Consider the following 16,939-nt stretch of genomic DNA (forward strand, 5'->3'; position numbering starts at 1 on the left):
AAACAAATGAACACAAAACAAAACAGAAACAGACTCAGATACACAGAACAAATTAGTGGTTGCCAGAGGAGAGGCGGTTCGGGGGAAGAGAGAAATAGGTGAAGCGGATAACAGATACAAACTTCCAGCCATAAAATAAATGTAATGGGGATGTAATATACAGCACAGGGAATATAGTCAACAATACTGTAATAACTTTGTATAATGACAGATAGTTAACTAGTCTTATCAGGGTAATTATTTTGTAACGTGATTAACTGTTCAATCACTATGTTGTCAACCCGAAACTAACACAATATTGTATGTAAAATATACTTCAATAAAGAAGAAAGGAAGGGAAAAAAGACAAAAGCGGATACTTTAACATCATATTAAAAACGTACAGCCAAAAGCGGAAAAACTCGTTGCCCGATTCCAAGATGAACGACTCCTTGTACCACGTGTCTGACGCCGCTCACACTCGATTCCACGTCAGTTTTAGCTCCGTCCGCCTCCGCAGGTCACGTTTAAAGGGGTAGTACCCCGAGTTTACCCTGGGATACCTCTGGAGCGAGAAGATGGCTATTGGAAGCAAGGAAGAGGGCAGGAGGGATGAGGATTTGGAGCAGCGCCTGCTCCTTGTAGAATACCTGTTGCCCACGTAGTCGAAAGCCAAGGTAAACTCAACTCAGTTCCCGGAAACGCAGCTACAATTTGGAAGATGATGTAAATTCTAAAGCGTAGACGCTTGAAAAGTTCCTCCCACTCCGTGTTTTTCTTGTGCTTTTCCTTCATCGTCCCACCCACCTGCGCCCCCGCAGTAGCAGTTCGTTGCCAGGCAACCTAGCGGGTCACATCGCCATTGGAGGGGCTGGGAGTGTCCCCAAGTCTTGGAGTTAACCGGTTCTTAACTTTCCTTGGTCCTGGATCGCTGCATTGTCCAAGCTCCCAATCCGAGGAGGCGAGGCTGAGGTGTTGGAAAGAGCTGAAGGAGCAGGAGAACCAGACTTACACGTGGCTTCCTGTGAGCCTGAGAAACTCCCAGTCAGCTTTCTTCCTCCAGGTTACCGTGCTTGGCACCTGTTTCCTTGCAAATAAGAGTTCACCAGCATCTTCATTCTCTTTCATGCACACAGAGGCTCTTTGGCAACTGATTTCCATTCCTCAGGGAGGAAATCACTACCAGGGAGTTCCGGAGAGGACTCAAGTATCCTGGCACTTTGTGCGCTCTTTCAATTATAGCGTGCTCCAGGAGTCGGGTCGGGTTGACTCTTTTTAGGCCAAAGATAGTTCCTCCTGTCTCTCAAAATCAGATGTGAAATGTCTCTTCTACTTGAAGATGGCTTTAATTAACAATAAAAAGCCATATACATATAAAATATACTTTATACATATAAAGTAAACCTAGTAATTTATTGATTTTCCACCAAATTTTCAGTACCTATTATCCTACTGGTATTGTTTTTGGATGTGCGTGTGGGCGTGTGTGTGCATCTGTGCCTCTTAGCCTGGAAACTCCCTAGAGGCAAGTGTTTTCTGTTCCACAGGGTGTCCCCATGGGGCTAAGGACATACAGATATCTGTATATAAGGCATCATCAAACATAATGGATCTGATCTGAAAGAGGTACAGAAGGCACTAGGAGCGCATGCAGGGAGCAATTAGTTGTGACTAGGGGAAGTGAGAGGACCTTGAGAAGGAGTAGTATCTCCAAAGATTTTAGTAGGTGGCAAGGGTGGGAGGACCTTCCAAATGGAGAAAATAAGGCGCCAGGAGCAGGTGGAAAGGAGGAGCTTGTGGGAGCCTCAGAGGAGGCAGCCTTCAGTTATCTTGTTGATCAGGAGCAGGCTGAGACTCCCTGGAGATCTGAGGGACTGTCTGTATGTGTTTCCTTTTTTATTAGGAGGCCAATCCTAATAAATCTTCCTTCCCCTTTGTCTCTTTCTTCTCTAGAGATCATTAGCATCCCCACCCTCCTGCCACTGCCACTAGAAGAGGGTGGGGGCTCGTTCAAACATAAGACACTAGGGATTAATCATCCACGTATACATGTTACCATCAGAACCTGGTTACTTGGATACTTGTCATATCATCTGAATATTTTTTTTCCTGTGATGGTAAATACCCAGTTGATTATTAGACTGATTAGAAGGAGAAACAAACAAACAAACACATGACTTGGCCTCACTTGAAATTTTGTGCCTTTCCTGGTAAAAGTTCAAAACATTTGCCTGAATGCTGAAGCTGGTCCTAGGACTCACAGATCAGGCGAGCTGTCAATGGCTTTCGCTGGTTTCTTGGGCAGAGCAGACACTGTCTGCGATGCTCATCTCCTACTTGGGAGACCTTTGTGCCTCCCCGTGAGCAAGGCCAATCCACTGTTCAGTCTGATTGCTTGACAAAGCCTGTGGCAAAAATGTTTCACAGTGCCTAAAATACCACGAGACATCTTTGGATAGTCTGGGGCTATGACACTTGCAGGACTATATCTGTGGTTCTTTCCAAGCAGCTTTTCCTTTTCTTCCTGCCTCTCACCTATCAGTTTATCAGAAGTTGTGAGCCACAAGCAAGCCCCAAGATTGCCCTTCCTATTGGGATGACATGAATGATTTTCAAAAGATGGAAACAGTATAGAAATTCTTACGGTTTACGTCTATACTGAAATATTTTCTGTTAGACTTCTTAAAGTTACAAAGAACTTGCTAATCCCTACTATGTACATAGGGGACTCTTAATACTGTGGGGACACCAAGTGATATAAACGCACTTGTTTCCCCCAAGGAGGCTACTTCAGCTTATTAAAGCACTTTGGTTGAATATGAGAGAAGAGAAATGAGTAAGAAGGGTCCCTACCCTTCAGCAGCTTCCTGACGAGTGGGAAAAGCAGATATATAAACAACCAGCTAGACTATAAGGCAGAATGAAATAAATGCTAGAGGTCTGAGTAACAAGTGGAAGGGAGATTGGGAGGACCAGCTAGGGAGACTCATGTAAGGCCGAATTGTGAAGCAGCATCTGGCAGCAGAGGACGAAGTGCTCAGTGGAGGGCCTGAGGAAGGAGATCCAAGAACTCAGAGAACTGAGATCCTTGGGAGGTTGGAGGGTTCCTGAAGAAGGGTTCTTGGGGGAAGAGGGTCTTCAAAGTGAAACTTTGCACCTGGACAACTTCCTGCGCAGCCTGCTCCCCTAGCCCTAGCTGCTCTGCCCGCTGACAGCTTCCTCCTGCGTCTCTGGGTTCTGGCCCCATGTCTCTGAGTTCTCTCTTCCTTTCATTTCATTTCTTCTCCTCCCCTCAAGATTCGAAACCCACACTCTAGGAATCTTCCATGGTTTCTGGAGTCCAGTGATGATGCATGGGCAGGGCCACAGCAAGGTTACCCCATCACCTCCTCCCTCCCCATCATTTCTTACAGTGAAATCCAGGGATGCCCCAGGCTTCCTCACCACCTCTTCTGGTTCAGGCACTCTATTGCTGACCTGCCAGGCTCTGCCTAGCTCTGCGATCCCACACTTTAGAAGGCATTGTTTACTCTCAGGTACTCATTCCTCAGACTACTGACTGGATTTGGAAGGGAGCTGTTTAACACGTTCCCTGTCTACCTCTCTAAGGAAGGCGCTGTGTGCCAAAGACCTTGCCATCCGTATGTGGAGAAGAAGGCCTCGTGGGGAATAGGGATTCCTTTAAATCCCTTTGTATGATTTTCCTCCTCCTGTCTCCAGAAAGCAATGACAAGCCCCTGTTCTATAGGAATGGAATCCACTCCCTTAAATCTAGGAAAAGGGATGGATCCTGAGGTTAGACTGTAATTATAACATTATTTTGGGGGTGCCTGTTGGGATATCGCATATTTGGATGGCAGGGTCATCTGGCTGAATCTATTGATAGTCCAGGGCTACATTGCCAGCTCCCTCCTCATTACCACCCCCTCCACACGTGCTCCACAGGCAGCAGTTGTTACTATGGAAATATATTATTTTTAAAAACAGAAGCAGCCCCAGGCTTGGGAAACATCTCCAGAACAAACCACATGAGCAAGGAGGTTAATAGGGTGTTGCTGGGTCCTAGCTCCAAGGGGAAGGAGGGTGGGGGGATGGAGGAGGTTTAATATTCCATATTCTATTCTCAACCTCTACCAGGGTCAGGTTCTGCCCTCTCTCTGGCAGGAATCATCTGGACCTCTGTCAGGCACTTCTAGCTAAGAGGGCTGCTCTGCACCTACTTACCCAGGGCCTAGCTTTGGCCAGGAAATGGGAGCCAAGGTGCTGCTGAGCCTGGGGGTGTTCGGAGAAGGGGTCTATGCTATCCACAGAGGTCTAAACTATAGAAATCTAAGGAGCGTGGGGGAAAGCAGAGGCGGCATCTCAGGTAAGTGAAGTTATCTTTGCCTACTCTTGCCGAGAGCTCGAGCTCAGGGGAGGAGGAGTACCCCGATTCCAGGATGGGGCGGGGCGGTCAAAGATCCCTCCTGTTTTCAACCCCGGAACCTCCTCCCGTCCTGGTTAGTCCTCCCGCCCTCCTCCAGCACTTGAGCGCCGGGCACACCAAGCCCCGCCCGGCGCGGGTGCGGCTCCTTTAAGAGCGGGTGGGGGCGGGGCGCCGGCCGTGTTGTCAGTGTCAGCTCTGCGCACTCAACCCTCCCGGAGCCGGTGCCGGCCCGGAGCCCCCGCGTCTCTGCAGACGAGTCCCCGCCCGGGTCCGGCGGGGCCCGCGCCGTGGGAGGAGTCGGGCGCTGGCCGACGACTAGCCCAGGTCGGACTGCCGGACCTACAGAGGAGGGACCGGGACCACAGAGAGAGGGACCCCGGCGTCAAGACCCCCCCAGGACCTCCTCTCATCGATCTGTGGCACCCACTAGTCCCGGGCACCCAGCCCCGGAGAGCCCCCGAGCCCGCGTGCCCAGCCCCGGGGGAGCCCGCCCCCGCCCCGCGGCCCGCCCGGGCCATGCTCCCCCGGGGCAGCGGCTGAGCCTGAGCCGGGACCGGGACCGGAGCCCGCACGGAGCATGGATCCGGGCTGGGGGCAGCGGGACGTGGGCTGGGCGGCCCTGCTGATCCTCTTCGCCGCCTCGCTGCTCACGGTGTTCGGCTGGCTGCTGCAGTATGCCCGAGGCTTGTGGCTGGCGCGGGCCCGCCGGGGCCGGGGCCGGGGACCCGCCTTAGCTGCCGAGCCCGCGGGCTCCCTGCGGGAGCTGGGCGTATGGCGCTCGTTGCTGCGGCTGCGGGCGACTCGGGCCGGCGCCCCTGAGGAGCCAGGTGTCCGGGGCCTCCTGGCGTCGCTCTTCGCCTTCAAGTCTTTCCGGGAGAACTGGCAGCGGGCTTGGGTGCGAGCGCTGAACGAGCAGGCCTGCAGGGACGGGGTGAGTTGGACAGGAGCACCTACGTGGTCCCCTCACTCAGCCTTTGCTTTCAGGGGAGGGACTGCTCATGCCAGGAAGCCGGATGGGGGTGGGGATCAACTGGGGAACCCCCATGGCTTCTCTTCCCCTCCGGGATCAGAGAAAAGGGTGCAGGTGAGGCTAGAGGTTGCAGAAATCCCGCTATGTCCCAAATCCTCTATTCTTGTGGTCAGGGTACTCTTTGGCTCCAAACCCATGCACAAGTTGCTGTTCTCATAGCGACGCTAATCCCTGTGCCTGAGGGCACTTCCGTCTAGCCTGGGTGCTGGTTGTGTTGGTGGGTGGGGGGGTTAGAAGAGAGACAGGTGCACCTGCAGAAGGAAATTGCCTGGTCCTCATGCCACCACACCCAGCTAGCCTTTCATGCCCCAAATCCTTGGTGTGATCAGGCAGATCCCCAAGGAGCCTGAATTACCCCCCACCTCCCACCCCTCTGTAATTTCACTGCTACAACTAAGACATCCTTCTGCATGCTGACCTACAGTGTATGTGTTGAGGGAAAGGTGTTCAGGTGGAAAACAGATTGACAATCTAAGCCCTTCCCAGTAGATGAGCCTGGAGCTGCCCCTTGAGGGTCAGTCACAAACCAGCCCAGCCTACTTCCTCCCGTTGCACCATGGGCATCTGGCCTCCCAGGAAGTGGGGCAGGAAGCGTGGTCATAAGATTGAGGTGGGGTGGGAGGTAGAGGCTTCCCTCTCACGGAGCCCTCCTCATCTTGGCCCAGTGATCTCTCCTTGCCTTCCCAGTCCATCAGCCTCTTGCTTAGAGAGTTCTTCATTTCCAGCCACCACTAGTCTGGGGGCTTTACTTTACTAGCTCTCCAGATGCCTGGAAACAGAAGTGGCCACACAAGAAGTTGCTCTGTCTCCTCTGCCCAGCAGAAAGCCAGATGGCATATGTCAGTCTATACCTTCAACTCACCCCTCCACCCAGCTCTTCCTGTACCTTGTCCCTGGGTCAGGAGCAACTCCCCAGGACAGCTGACTCAGCCGGACATTGGCCTCCCTTGCAGGGGGTGGGGAGACTGGGGTTCCAAGCATCCATCTCCCCATCTCCCTGGGCCTGGCCTTGGAATGAGACAGCTATAGGAACAGAAAATTTGGCTTCTCCTGGTTTGCCAGGCAAATGAACATTGCGGATTTGTTTCCTCCCATCCCAAGACCCAAGGAAGAGCTGCCAGCTCAGTCTGTGCCTCTTCTTCAATTCTTCTTCCCATCCTGATCTCCAGATGGGGCTGCAGTAGGTTGCTTCCACTGCTGTGGAAGAATTAGGAAGCTCTTTCAAGACCTAAGCTAAGCGGCTTTCTGCTCCCTAATACCACCCTGCTGTCTGCCCTGAGGAATTAGCCGGGCCCCTCTGAGCCCTCTGAGCTTGCTTTTCTTCCTAGTCCCTCTGGTAAAGTTCCCCAAGGCCATGCTGAGCTAGTTTTCATCTCTAAGAATATGGATAGAGTCATATTCTTGCGCCTCCACATCCTATTTATCTGGAAGAAGGCTTAGCCTCGTTTCTCCAGCTCTTGTCTTGAATAAGTGGCCCTATTGCTTTCACCCTTAGCTCAGCCATGTCTCTTTCTGCCCAGCTATTATATATGGGTGGCAACCAACACCTTTATTATTGTTTTCTATGCACACGTTTCTTTGGGGGTAGAATGGGGGATGAAGAGGAAGGTGGAGGGAGAAGAGGGAGGCTCCAGGTATTCCAGGAGGAATCTAGGGTCTTCAGCTCAAGGTGATCTGGTCTCTGAGGTGGTCTAGCTCCCCAGTTCTCCCTAGCAGCTGCAGGCCCCTGGAGAGGCAGGGTTGGAGGGGTGCACTTCCTGTCATAAAGCCCTGAGCTAAGGAGGGACCAGAAGCCAGCCTGCAGCTGAGGCCTCCACACTGCCAGGGCCCAGCTAGCAACTGAGCAGGCCAGATCTGTGGGGGGTGGCTCCAGAGACCTGATCCTATGCCCACATTACTCCCTCAGAGCTCCATCCAAATCGCATTTGAAGAGGTGCCCCAACTCCCACCGGGAGCCAGCATTAGTCACGTGACCTGCGTAGACCAATCAGAGCGCACCATGGTAAGGGTCTGCTGGGCACTGCCTTCTTTAGGGCCTAAGGAGGGCTGGTCCCAAGAGTTCCCTTTAGTCCAAGGGTTCTTAACCTGAAGTCCGTGCATGCCTTAGGGATCCAAGGATTAGCTTTAGGAGGTCTGAGAATCCCACTGAAGTTACATGCAAAATGTAGTACATGTGTGTAGATCTATATTTTCTGGAGAGAGGAGTCTTTGGCTTGCATCTGATTCTTTTATGGGTTTGTGACCTCGAAAAGGTGATCCCAAGGACAACTGAAGTGGGGAGGGGTCTGCTGACCCATTTAGGGCAGGGCAAAGCAGGGTTGAGCTCCCTTCCTCCGTTCCTGACCCTCCTTCCCTCGCCTGTCTCAGGTGCTGCATTGCCAGCTCTCTGCTGAAGAGGTGATGTTCCCTGTCTCTGTGACCCAGCAGTCCCCCGCTGCCGTCTCCATGGAGACCTACCACGTCACTCTGACACTGCCACCAACACAGGTGGAGGGGGATGTGGGAAACTGAGTTGGGCAGGGGGTGCTTCGATTACCTCAGTCTTTTCAGTTTGGTTCCTGTCTAGGATGGAATTCGGGAAGGAAGGGTCCTGGGGAGTTGGGAGTAGTTGGAGGAGTGGGGCAAGTCAAGCCAATCCCTTTGTCCCTTGTCCCTAGTTGGAAGTCAACCTGGAGGAAATCCCTGGTGGGGGACTGCTTGTATCCTGGGCCTTCACTGATCGCCCAGATCTCAGCCTGACGGTGCTTCCCAAGCTGCAGGCCAGGGAGGTAAGGGGGTAGGGCTGGCGGGGAAGAAGCACAGCAAGGAGAGGGAGGCAGAGCTGGAGGCCCCACCTCTTTGTTCTCTTCTTCTCCTCCCTGCAGAGAGGTGAGGAGGAAGTAGAGCTCTCCACTATTGAAGAACTGATCGAGGATGCCATAGTCAGCACCCAGCCAGCCATGATGGTCAACCTCAGGGCTTGCTCTGCCCCTGGAGGCCTGGTGAGTAGGCACTCAAAGCAAATAGTTTGCATGCATACTGTCCCCAGGGTACTATGTTGGGATTCTTGCTCTTTTTACCTCCTTCTGCTCTTAGGTACCAAGTGAGAAGCCACCCATGTTGCCCCAGGCCCAGCCAGCCATCCCCAGACCTACCAGGTTATTCCTACGGCAGCTTCGAGCATCTCACCTGGGGAGTGAGTTGGAAGGTGAGAGCTAGAAGTGGCTAGGGGATGGCCTCTCTATTCCTTAGTGGCTTCCCATCTTTGATCTGAGCATCCTCTAATTTCTGGTCTTACAGGCAGTGGGGAACTGTGTTGTGTAGCTGAACTCAACAACCCCATGCAACAGAAGTGGACCAAGCCCATGAGGGCTGGCCCAGAGGTGGAGTGGACCGAGGACCTGGCACTGTAAGGAGTGACTCCCCCACCCCCACCCCTGCTCCCAAGGACACACTGAGGCTCAAACCCTTCCAGCATAGCCCTGGCATGAATCAGCTCTGTTTTCAGTAAACCTTGGTGTGAGCCCCTATTGTATGCCAGGCCCAGCCTAGGTCCTGGGGATACAGACCTGGCCAAGATACACCCCCACATCCTACTGCTGAGTTGATTGCAGGCTTGAGGCAGAGACAGATGTACATAAAGAAAATGGTATAAGTGCTCCAGTCGAGGTTTACACGAAGCGCTTATGTGATCCCACATAAGGATCAGAGTAGGCTTCATGGAGGAGGTGGCATTTAAACTACATCTTAGAGCAAGAGCAGGATTTCAACAGAGTGTGAGAGAAAAGTATTCTTGGCAGAAGGAGCAGCTTGAGCAAAAGAAAGAGGGTGTTTGGACATGGAGAGACTAGGAAGGCAGGATGGGGCAGGACCAGGGAGGCCTTGAAGGCCCAGCTGAGGAGTACGGTCTCCACTCAAGCCTTGTCCCATTCTCTTGAGAAGAGAGTATTTGGAGGCAGGAATTAATCTGATTGGGGCACTTGTCCCATCTTATTTATGTGCAGCTCCCTCTGCCTCTGGTCTGTGATCAACTCAAACGTGGATTCAGTTTGCTAATCTTCCCCCTCCCTGCCCCATCTCCTCTTGGCCACAGGGATCTGGGTCCCCAGAGCCGGGAACTGACCCTCAAAGTGCTGAGGAGCAGCAGCTGTGGAGACAGTGAGTATGGGGCAGGGAGGGGTTCCTCTGGGTGGGTGCTGAGTGGGGCCTGGTCATGGGCCCAGCTCACTGTGCCACCCCCTTCCCCAGCTGAACTCTTGGGCCAGGCCACACTGTCTGTGGGCTCCCCTTCCAGACCACTATCCAGAAGACAGGTGTGCCCACTCATTCCTGGGCCAGGGAAAGCCCTGGGACCGGCAGCCACCATGGCAGTGGAGGTGAGAAGCTGACCCTTGGGAGAAGGTGGGGGCACACAGGGGAAGCGCAGTCTTTGAGGCCCTGCCTCTTTGCTCTTCCACCCCTCGGCAGCTTCAGTATGAGGAGGGCTCCCCCGGGAACCTGGGCACTTCCACCCCCTCCACTCCACGCCCCAGCATCACGCCCACCAAGAAGATTGAGCTGGACCGGACCATCATGCCCGATGGCACCATTGTCACCACGGTTACCACTGTCCAGTCCCGGCCCCGTGTAGACGGCAAATTAGGTAAAGAGGAGGAGCCCAGCTCTAGCCAGGGGCCCCGGACTGCAGATCCGTGGCAGGACAGGGAAAGGGCAGGGGAAGCCCTGCTTCCAGCTCCCCCTATTCTCCGACCACATCTTCCTCATTACCCTTGTTTCCGTCAAACTTTCCCTTACATCCCTCCATTTCCCAGCTGTCCTCTCCCGCTTCAATCCTGGATCTGCCAGCCCCTCATACAGGACTCCTGCTCTTCCAGCTCCCCAAGATCCCCCTTGTCTTTTCACAGATCTCTTCCCTTCCCCCTCTAGCCCCAACTGCCTAATTGTCCCTTCCTCTACCCTCAACATTCCAGCCCCCTGTGGGATCCTCCAACAAACCCAAAGGCCTCTGTGTATTTCTCCCACTCCCAGGGGCCCTCCATGACATTTCTCCCATCTCTAGGGGTCCTTTGGAAGTCCCCCTACCTCCAATGGACCCCTGTGCATCTCCGTATACTCACGATATTTTCATGGCATCTCTCCACGTCCTCAGTGGGCCTCGTGGCATTTTGGTTCCTGTGGTGTCCTTTTGTCCCCATGGCATCTTCTTAATTACCCCTGTGATTAATCATCCCTTAGTCACCCCTGCCCTCTGAGTCAACCAAAGTCTCAACAAAGACAGTAGGGGGTGGGGGCCACTCTAAAGCACCTCGCAGCTCACTGACCCTCCCCCACCCACCAGACTCCCCCTCCCGCTCCCCGTCCAAGGTGGAGGTGACTGAGAAGACAACAACTGTGCTGAGTGAGAGTGGTGGCCCCAGCAGTACCTCCCACAGCAGCAGCCGTGAGTGGGGAATTGGGAAGTGTGAGTGTTGGTTGGCACCGGGGCCCCAGGGTCAAAAACCGCTTTGGATGGGGCACAGTTCAAGTCCAGGAAGGAGCCAGGGAAGAGACAGGTTATCTGTCTTCTGTACCTCCAGCAGGGGAGAGCCACCTTTCCAACGGCTTGGACCCTGTGGCAGAGACAGCAATTCGCCAGCTGACTGAGCCCAGCGGGCGGGCAGCCAAGAAGACACCCACCAAGCGTAGCACTCTCATCATCTCTGGTGTTTCCAAGGTAACGGGGCTCTGGGGAGAAAAGCTTGGATAGGGAGAAAGCCCTAATGGGTCACTCCTGCCCATTAAAACTTGTCCCTCTTGCCAGGTGCCCATTGCTCAGGATGAGTTGGCACTGTCCCTGGGCTATGCGGCATCCCTGGAAGCCTCAATGCAGGATGATGCAGGGACCAGCGGAGGTCCCTCTTCACCTCCCTCAGACCCACCAGCCATGTCCCCAGGGCCCCTAGATGCCCTCTCCAGTCCCACGAGTGTCCAGGAAGCGGATGAGACAACACGTTCGGACATTTCTGAGAGGCCATCAGTGGATGATGTTGAGTCAGAAACAGGGTCCACTGGTGCCCTGGAGACCCGAAGCCTCAAGGATCATAAAGGTGAGGAGATACTGGCAGCCCCCCCTCTTCTTTTATACCCAGTATCATGACCTGGGTCCAACCGGATACTGAGGGACATGGGAGCCTCCAGCCAGTTTGCCTTCTCCTTCCTCCCCTAAGGATCACTAGAGTTCCCAGCCTGGTTCAGCCAAACTAGAGTAGAAGGGGAACTTGATGCCTTGGGGCCTGGCCTGGATCTGACAGGCTTGAGTGATAGGAAGGGATGCCAAAGTATTTCCCCTTTCATCCATTTTTCTTTCTTCCTGAGTCTAAGCACAGATCTTCCTTCCCTCATTCTTTTTTTTTTTTTCTTCCCTTTCATTCTATACTCTCTCCCCAGTGAGTATAAGAAATTCTACCCTGGGCCAACCCTAGGAGTGTCCCTCTGGCAGTGACACAATCCGTGGATAGCTGTGGTGCTTCTCACTTCTAAGGATGTGGGGCTTGCTCCCAGACATCTTCATCCCTCTGCCAATGAGTCTGTCAACCACGAATGTATTTAACTATTTATGATTTAAGCTTGCATCACTTCTTGAGATAATGAGACTCCTAAGTCCCAAGCCTGCTGTGTAAGCACCTTCCTCAGTATGATGGTCCTGAATTCACCTCTTTGAAGTTTTCCAGACACACAGCTTCCTGCTCACATCCTGGAATTTGGTAAACAAGTCAGTGTCAACCCACCTTGTTCCTTCACGATTTCATAAGCTTGTAGGAAGAGCCTCTGCTCAGCCTTTATGTTTCCATAGTAAAGAGGCCCAATCGTTAAGTCTGTCCTCACAGAGCAGCCGGCCCCATGACGTTCCTCCTCAGGGCCAGTAGGCAGGGGTGCACACAGTCCCATGAGCCCTACCATCTTCTTCTCAGGAAGGATAAAGGGCGTGTTTTGTCTCTACTTTTTTTCCTAAGGAAGGCTGGTTTCTAGGCCAAGGGACTGGTTCTGTTCTACATCTTCAACCCCTCCATGCTTGGTCCTTTCTCTGCACCCCACCTCACCCCGCCCCCATTGTGCCCCTCTCTCTGTCTCAGCCTCCCCTCTTCCCCCGCAGTGAGTTTCCTGCGCAGCGGCACCAAGCTCATCTTCCGCCGGAGGCCTCGACAGAAGGAAGCTGGTCTGAGCCAATCACACGATGACCTCTCCAACGCGACAGCCACACCCAGTGTCCGAAAGAAGGCTGGCAGTTTTTCTCGCCGCCTCATCAAGCGCTTTTCCTTCAAATCCAAACCCAAGGCCAATGGCAACCCCAGCCCCCAGCTCTGAGGGCCCTCCTCACCTCCTGAGCTAGGAGAGGGCAGGAGTCCTCTCAGCCCCTTCCCCACATCCCCTTCCATTCCCCTTCCTGGATTCCCAGCAGCCTGGGCCGGGGAAGCCCTCTGGGTTCCAGGAAGCCCTGTCCACTCTGGGCTGTGGGGCCAGTTGGAAGGGTTCTTGCAAAGGGAAGCTTATGAGAGCTGAGGACATAGAAGAGGGAGTGGGTGGCTGGGAGTAAGAGGAGGGCTCTGTCCTGGCATGTGTGGGCATTCCTCAGAACTGTTTGCCTGCTGTTGACTCTGGCCCCTCAGAGGAGTCCCAGGGTGCTCAGCTCCTCAGCTGATCCTTCCTTCCTTATTTATTCTCTTTTCTATTTATATGTGTGGTCCAGGATCCTCAGTGAACAGATGATAGAGGGCATCTCTCCCAGGTGACCCTTCTTTCCTGTCCCAGAAGGGTAGGCAATGCCCTTTGGGATGGGGCTCCCACACCTCCCTCAGGTCCCCACTCCGACCAGCACCAATGTCTGCCTCTGAGAACACTGGCAGCTTATAGAAAGCCGGGCCGGTGCCCGGGATGGGGGGCAGGTACTCCCCACCACCCTGCCTCCCCTTCTGCTCCTCATCCCTCCCTCCCCCTTTATTACCGTTTTTGTACTTGATGCCTTCTCTGTGAGCAGTGGCTCTGTTGGAAGGAGGGAGCCAGGAGCCTGGTGGGAAGCCTTCCCCAGAAAAAAATGGCTTTAGGGGCTTTATTTAAAGACTGTGTGATGATGGAGCAAGAGCAGGGCTGCACCTCTGTATGTGGGAGATGATGATGTCCATTGCTGTGTGATGGCTTGGAATTTAATTTATTAAATTAAAGTCAAATTGGAGTTTATAAACTGGACAACTGGTTATCCTTTGAAAGGCAAATGGGTAGTGAGGCTATGTGTTGATGGAGCGGGAGGATCAGAGGCAGCGGCCCAGAGAGTGAGGTGGGGTAGATGACACACATATTGGGTCTGCTAAGAAGTTCCTGCAGGGAGGAAGGCACATGTAGAGAGACGACTAGAAGAACAAGAGTCTTTGAAGGGTGACGTTGTAGCAAAAACGTCAATCAGAAAAAAAATGTCAATTGGCTAGTACAGGCATCTTCATTCCCCTTTCTTGAACAGGCTGCTGCTTCCAGGATATAATAGAGCCCAGAGCATGGCCTCTAGATCTAGACTGCCCAGATTTGAGTCCCAGCTCCATTAATTACCAGTGTGACCTTGGGCAAATTATGTAGCCTTAGAGTGCCTCGGTTTTCTCATCTGTAAAATGGGGACTGCGCTAATGGTAGCTATCATTCGGTTGTGGGTGAGGTGTAAATGAGTAAAGTGCTTAGAACTCTGCTGACAAATAGTCAGTGCTGAAGAAGTGGTAACTGTTGCCTCAGAAGAGACAGATTGGGAGGGGGAAGTCTTATAAGGGTTTCATCATGCTAAAAAGCCTTTCATTCCCAAATGTGGGCAAGTTTCAAGGAGTTATGGATACTAGCAAACTCTACATCCCACATTCCTGTTCTCTGGGACCTTACACAGGGCTTGAACCAGGTTAGCTGCTGCAGGATGTCAGACAGAGCACTGGACCAGGGACGGAAAACCTGAGTGTGCCACAGACACACCAAGTGACCTTGAGCAGACCAGTTCTCCTTTCTTAACTTCAACTTCCTCATCTCTAAAATGAAGAGTGGCCTCGATAATCATTCAGGTCACTTCCAGCCTTGCCATTCTGACTTACCTACATCACAGGGCGTTCCAGACACAGGCGGCGCCTTTGGGTAGGCAGCATGGAATTGTTAATATTCCCCATGCTCCTGTTCATACTAGCCACAGAATGGGATAGTTAGAAAGAGTGGCAGAGTTTGGATACTTGGTTAATTTGTATATAGTGACATGCTCAACTCTAGGTCATGAAAACTCCAAGAGATTTATCAAGCTGCTTCCCCTGATCTAAGAAATGCAACTCTTAGTGGTTCACAGAGGAGCAGTTTGTTTGTTTACCAACATGACAAGACAGCCTAACACACTGAACTTGAAATTTCACAGGAAACTTTTGTGGGTGGGAGAGCAGGTCCTCTGATTCCCCCTGGACCTGTGGCCTGAGTGGACGGGACCTGGAAGTTGTACTCAGCTTCCAGTGCTAAGCTGCCCAGAGCTCAACGGAATCACATATATTTTGTAGTGAAGAAGAGCCTGGTCATCTTCCAAAAATAGGGATTTTAAAAATGAATGCAAATTACATATATATGGTAACATAAAAACTAGACTATTGGTGGTGAACATAATGCAGTCTACACAGAAATTGAAATACAGTAAGGTACACCTGAAATTGACACAATGTTATAAGCCAATATGACCTCAATTAAAAAACAAAGAAAAGAAAAAATTTCAGAGCAAATATCAAATCCAGGGCTGTACTTTGGTTCCATTGTTTAGATTTCAGGAAGATCTAAGATGATGCTTCATAGAACCTTTTAAATAGACAATAACAACAAAAAACATGAACACAAAAGAAACACAAAACAATTTAATGAACCGTTTCCATTTTACACTTTCAGAAGAGATCCATAGCTTTTGATGAGCATGAATTATGCTTTAAGTTTTTGTGGCAGTTTTTAAAGAACAAATCTGAGTTATCCAGCCAAAATTGTGGCTTGTTTTCAAAAGAAGCAGATTGAGATGGAAGTAAACTATGCTAGACAGCAAGACACTGCCTCAAATTTTGGAAACATATGTGTGGATCTCAGAGCTATCGTGAAATTTTTGCTCTGTAAAAATTGTTTGAGTCTACACAGCTCTGTGAATGAACTTTTTCTTCATGAAGTTCCTAAATTAAAGCTAAGAGCCATCTTGTCTTATAAATGTCAATTAAAATAAGGTTGGCATTTCATGAAGTATTACTATAACAATGTGCTTTTGAATGAATAAAGTTGATAAAATATAATTGTTACTTTTGAATTATATTTTAAAATTCCTATTTTAAAATAAGGACAAAACTGCAATTCAGTGCTGTTAGTAACTAACTTCATGCACAAATTTCTGATTTTATTATGACTTTGTTATTTTTAATGATGTCTTTAAGTTCATTTTTTTTATATTGGGCATTTAATATGTTTTCTGATTATACAAACTATGTAGGATTATTTTTAGGTTAGAAAATATAGAAAAATATAACAGTAAAATAGGTATCAATCCCAATGAACCTTACTAAGGTACATGATTTATTTAACAAATATGTCTTGAACCCTTACTGAGTTTCAGCCACTAAGCTAAGTGAAGGGGTTATAAAGGTGAAGAACGCATACAATCCCTGCCCTCCCTCACTGAACTGAGTCTGAGGAATGCAGACAAGTAAACAGGCAAATACTATACAACGTGATAGAGCCCTTATGGGGAAATACAGGAAACGGATGTCAAGGAAGACTTCTTGGAAAAAGAAGCATCTTCACTGAGACCTGAAGAATGAGTAGGAATCAGTCAAATTTACGTGGGAGAGGGAGACGGGGAAGTGTTCCACGCAGAGGAAACAGCAAGTTGTACAAGGAAGGAGAGGAAAAAGGCGGCTAGGTGTGGTGGAGAAACTGAAAGAAATTTGGGGCTGAAGAGCAGGAAGTCAGGTGGAGAAGGATTCAAGACACAGTTGGAGAAGTATGCAGGGCCCAGATGCTGAAAAGTGTACAAAGCCTCAGCACGGTTTTGGGGTTTTGGCCTAAGGGCAACAGAATGCCTTTGAGTCTTTAAGGCGGGATGGTGGTTTGATCTGATCTGCTCTTTGAGTGCTCTTAGGAGAATGGTTTGGTGGGAACCAACAGTGTACACAGTGGAACCAGTTGTTAGTGTAGACATCAGGGCGGGACGTCGTTAATGGACTAGGGCGGGAACGGTGAAGATTAAGAACGCAGGATGATTATGAGAGATCCTGTGTTTAAAGAGGTAGAATTTGCAGGACTTGGCAATGGACTGGATGAGACGGGTGACGGAGGAATCAGGGATGACTACCGGCTTTCTGACTCGGAGAGGATAGATGACATGGTCTTTCACTGAGCCTAGCCACACAGAAGGCAGAGGTGTGCGGGAAAGACAGCATGGCACAGGAAAAGCAATATTTGAGAGATAAGAAGATTAAGAGGGTGAAGGATAGAGGTAAGACCCTCAGTTTGGGTCG

The 16,939-nt window shown here is 51.1% G+C and overlaps 1 protein-coding gene across 2 annotated transcripts; it reads left to right on the forward strand.

The window, feature by feature from the left end:
* The first annotated feature begins 3,928 nt into the window (after positions 1-3,928).
* C2CD2L (C2CD2 like) lies at positions 3,929-13,635 on the forward strand. Of its 2 annotated transcripts, none has more exons than XM_046686276.1 (14): positions 3,929-5,336; positions 7,342-7,437; positions 7,803-7,922; positions 8,093-8,203; positions 8,300-8,416; positions 8,511-8,622; positions 8,715-8,823; positions 9,508-9,572; positions 9,663-9,790; positions 9,882-10,056; positions 10,753-10,854; positions 10,994-11,127; positions 11,215-11,500; positions 12,547-13,635. In XM_046686276.1, the coding sequence occupies exons 1-14, from the start codon at positions 4,983-4,985 to the stop codon at positions 12,756-12,758; spliced, it is 2,121 nt and encodes a 706-aa protein (XP_046542232.1). In that variant the 5' UTR covers positions 3,929-4,982; the 3' UTR covers positions 12,759-13,635. The 2 variants fall into 2 exon arrangements, with proteins under 2 accessions (XP_046542232.1, XP_046542231.1); XM_046686275.1 differs by having other exon boundaries at positions 3,930-5,336; positions 10,991-11,127.
* Positions 13,636-16,939: the final 3,304 nt, after the last annotated feature.

The sequence above is a fragment of the Equus quagga genome, chromosome 14 (genome assembly GCF_021613505.1).
Source record: "Equus quagga isolate Etosha38 chromosome 14, UCLA_HA_Equagga_1.0, whole genome shotgun sequence".
Classification (NCBI taxonomy): Eukaryota; Metazoa; Chordata; class Mammalia; order Perissodactyla; family Equidae; genus Equus; species Equus quagga.

Excerpts from the sequence above, each read along its gene's own strand:
- C2CD2L (XM_046686275.1), top strand. The coding sequence starts at position 4,983 with ATGGATCCGGGCTGGGGGCAGCGGGACGTGGGCTGGGCGGCCCTGCTG. Across the intron at positions 7,923-8,092 it reads TGACACTGCCACCAACACAG|TTGGAAGTCAACCTGGAGGA; the intron begins GTGGAGGGGGAT and ends CCTTGTCCCTAG. Across the intron at positions 10,855-10,990 it reads TACCTCCCACAGCAGCAGCC|CAGGGGAGAGCCACCTTTCC; the intron begins GTGAGTGGGGAA and ends CTGTACCTCCAG.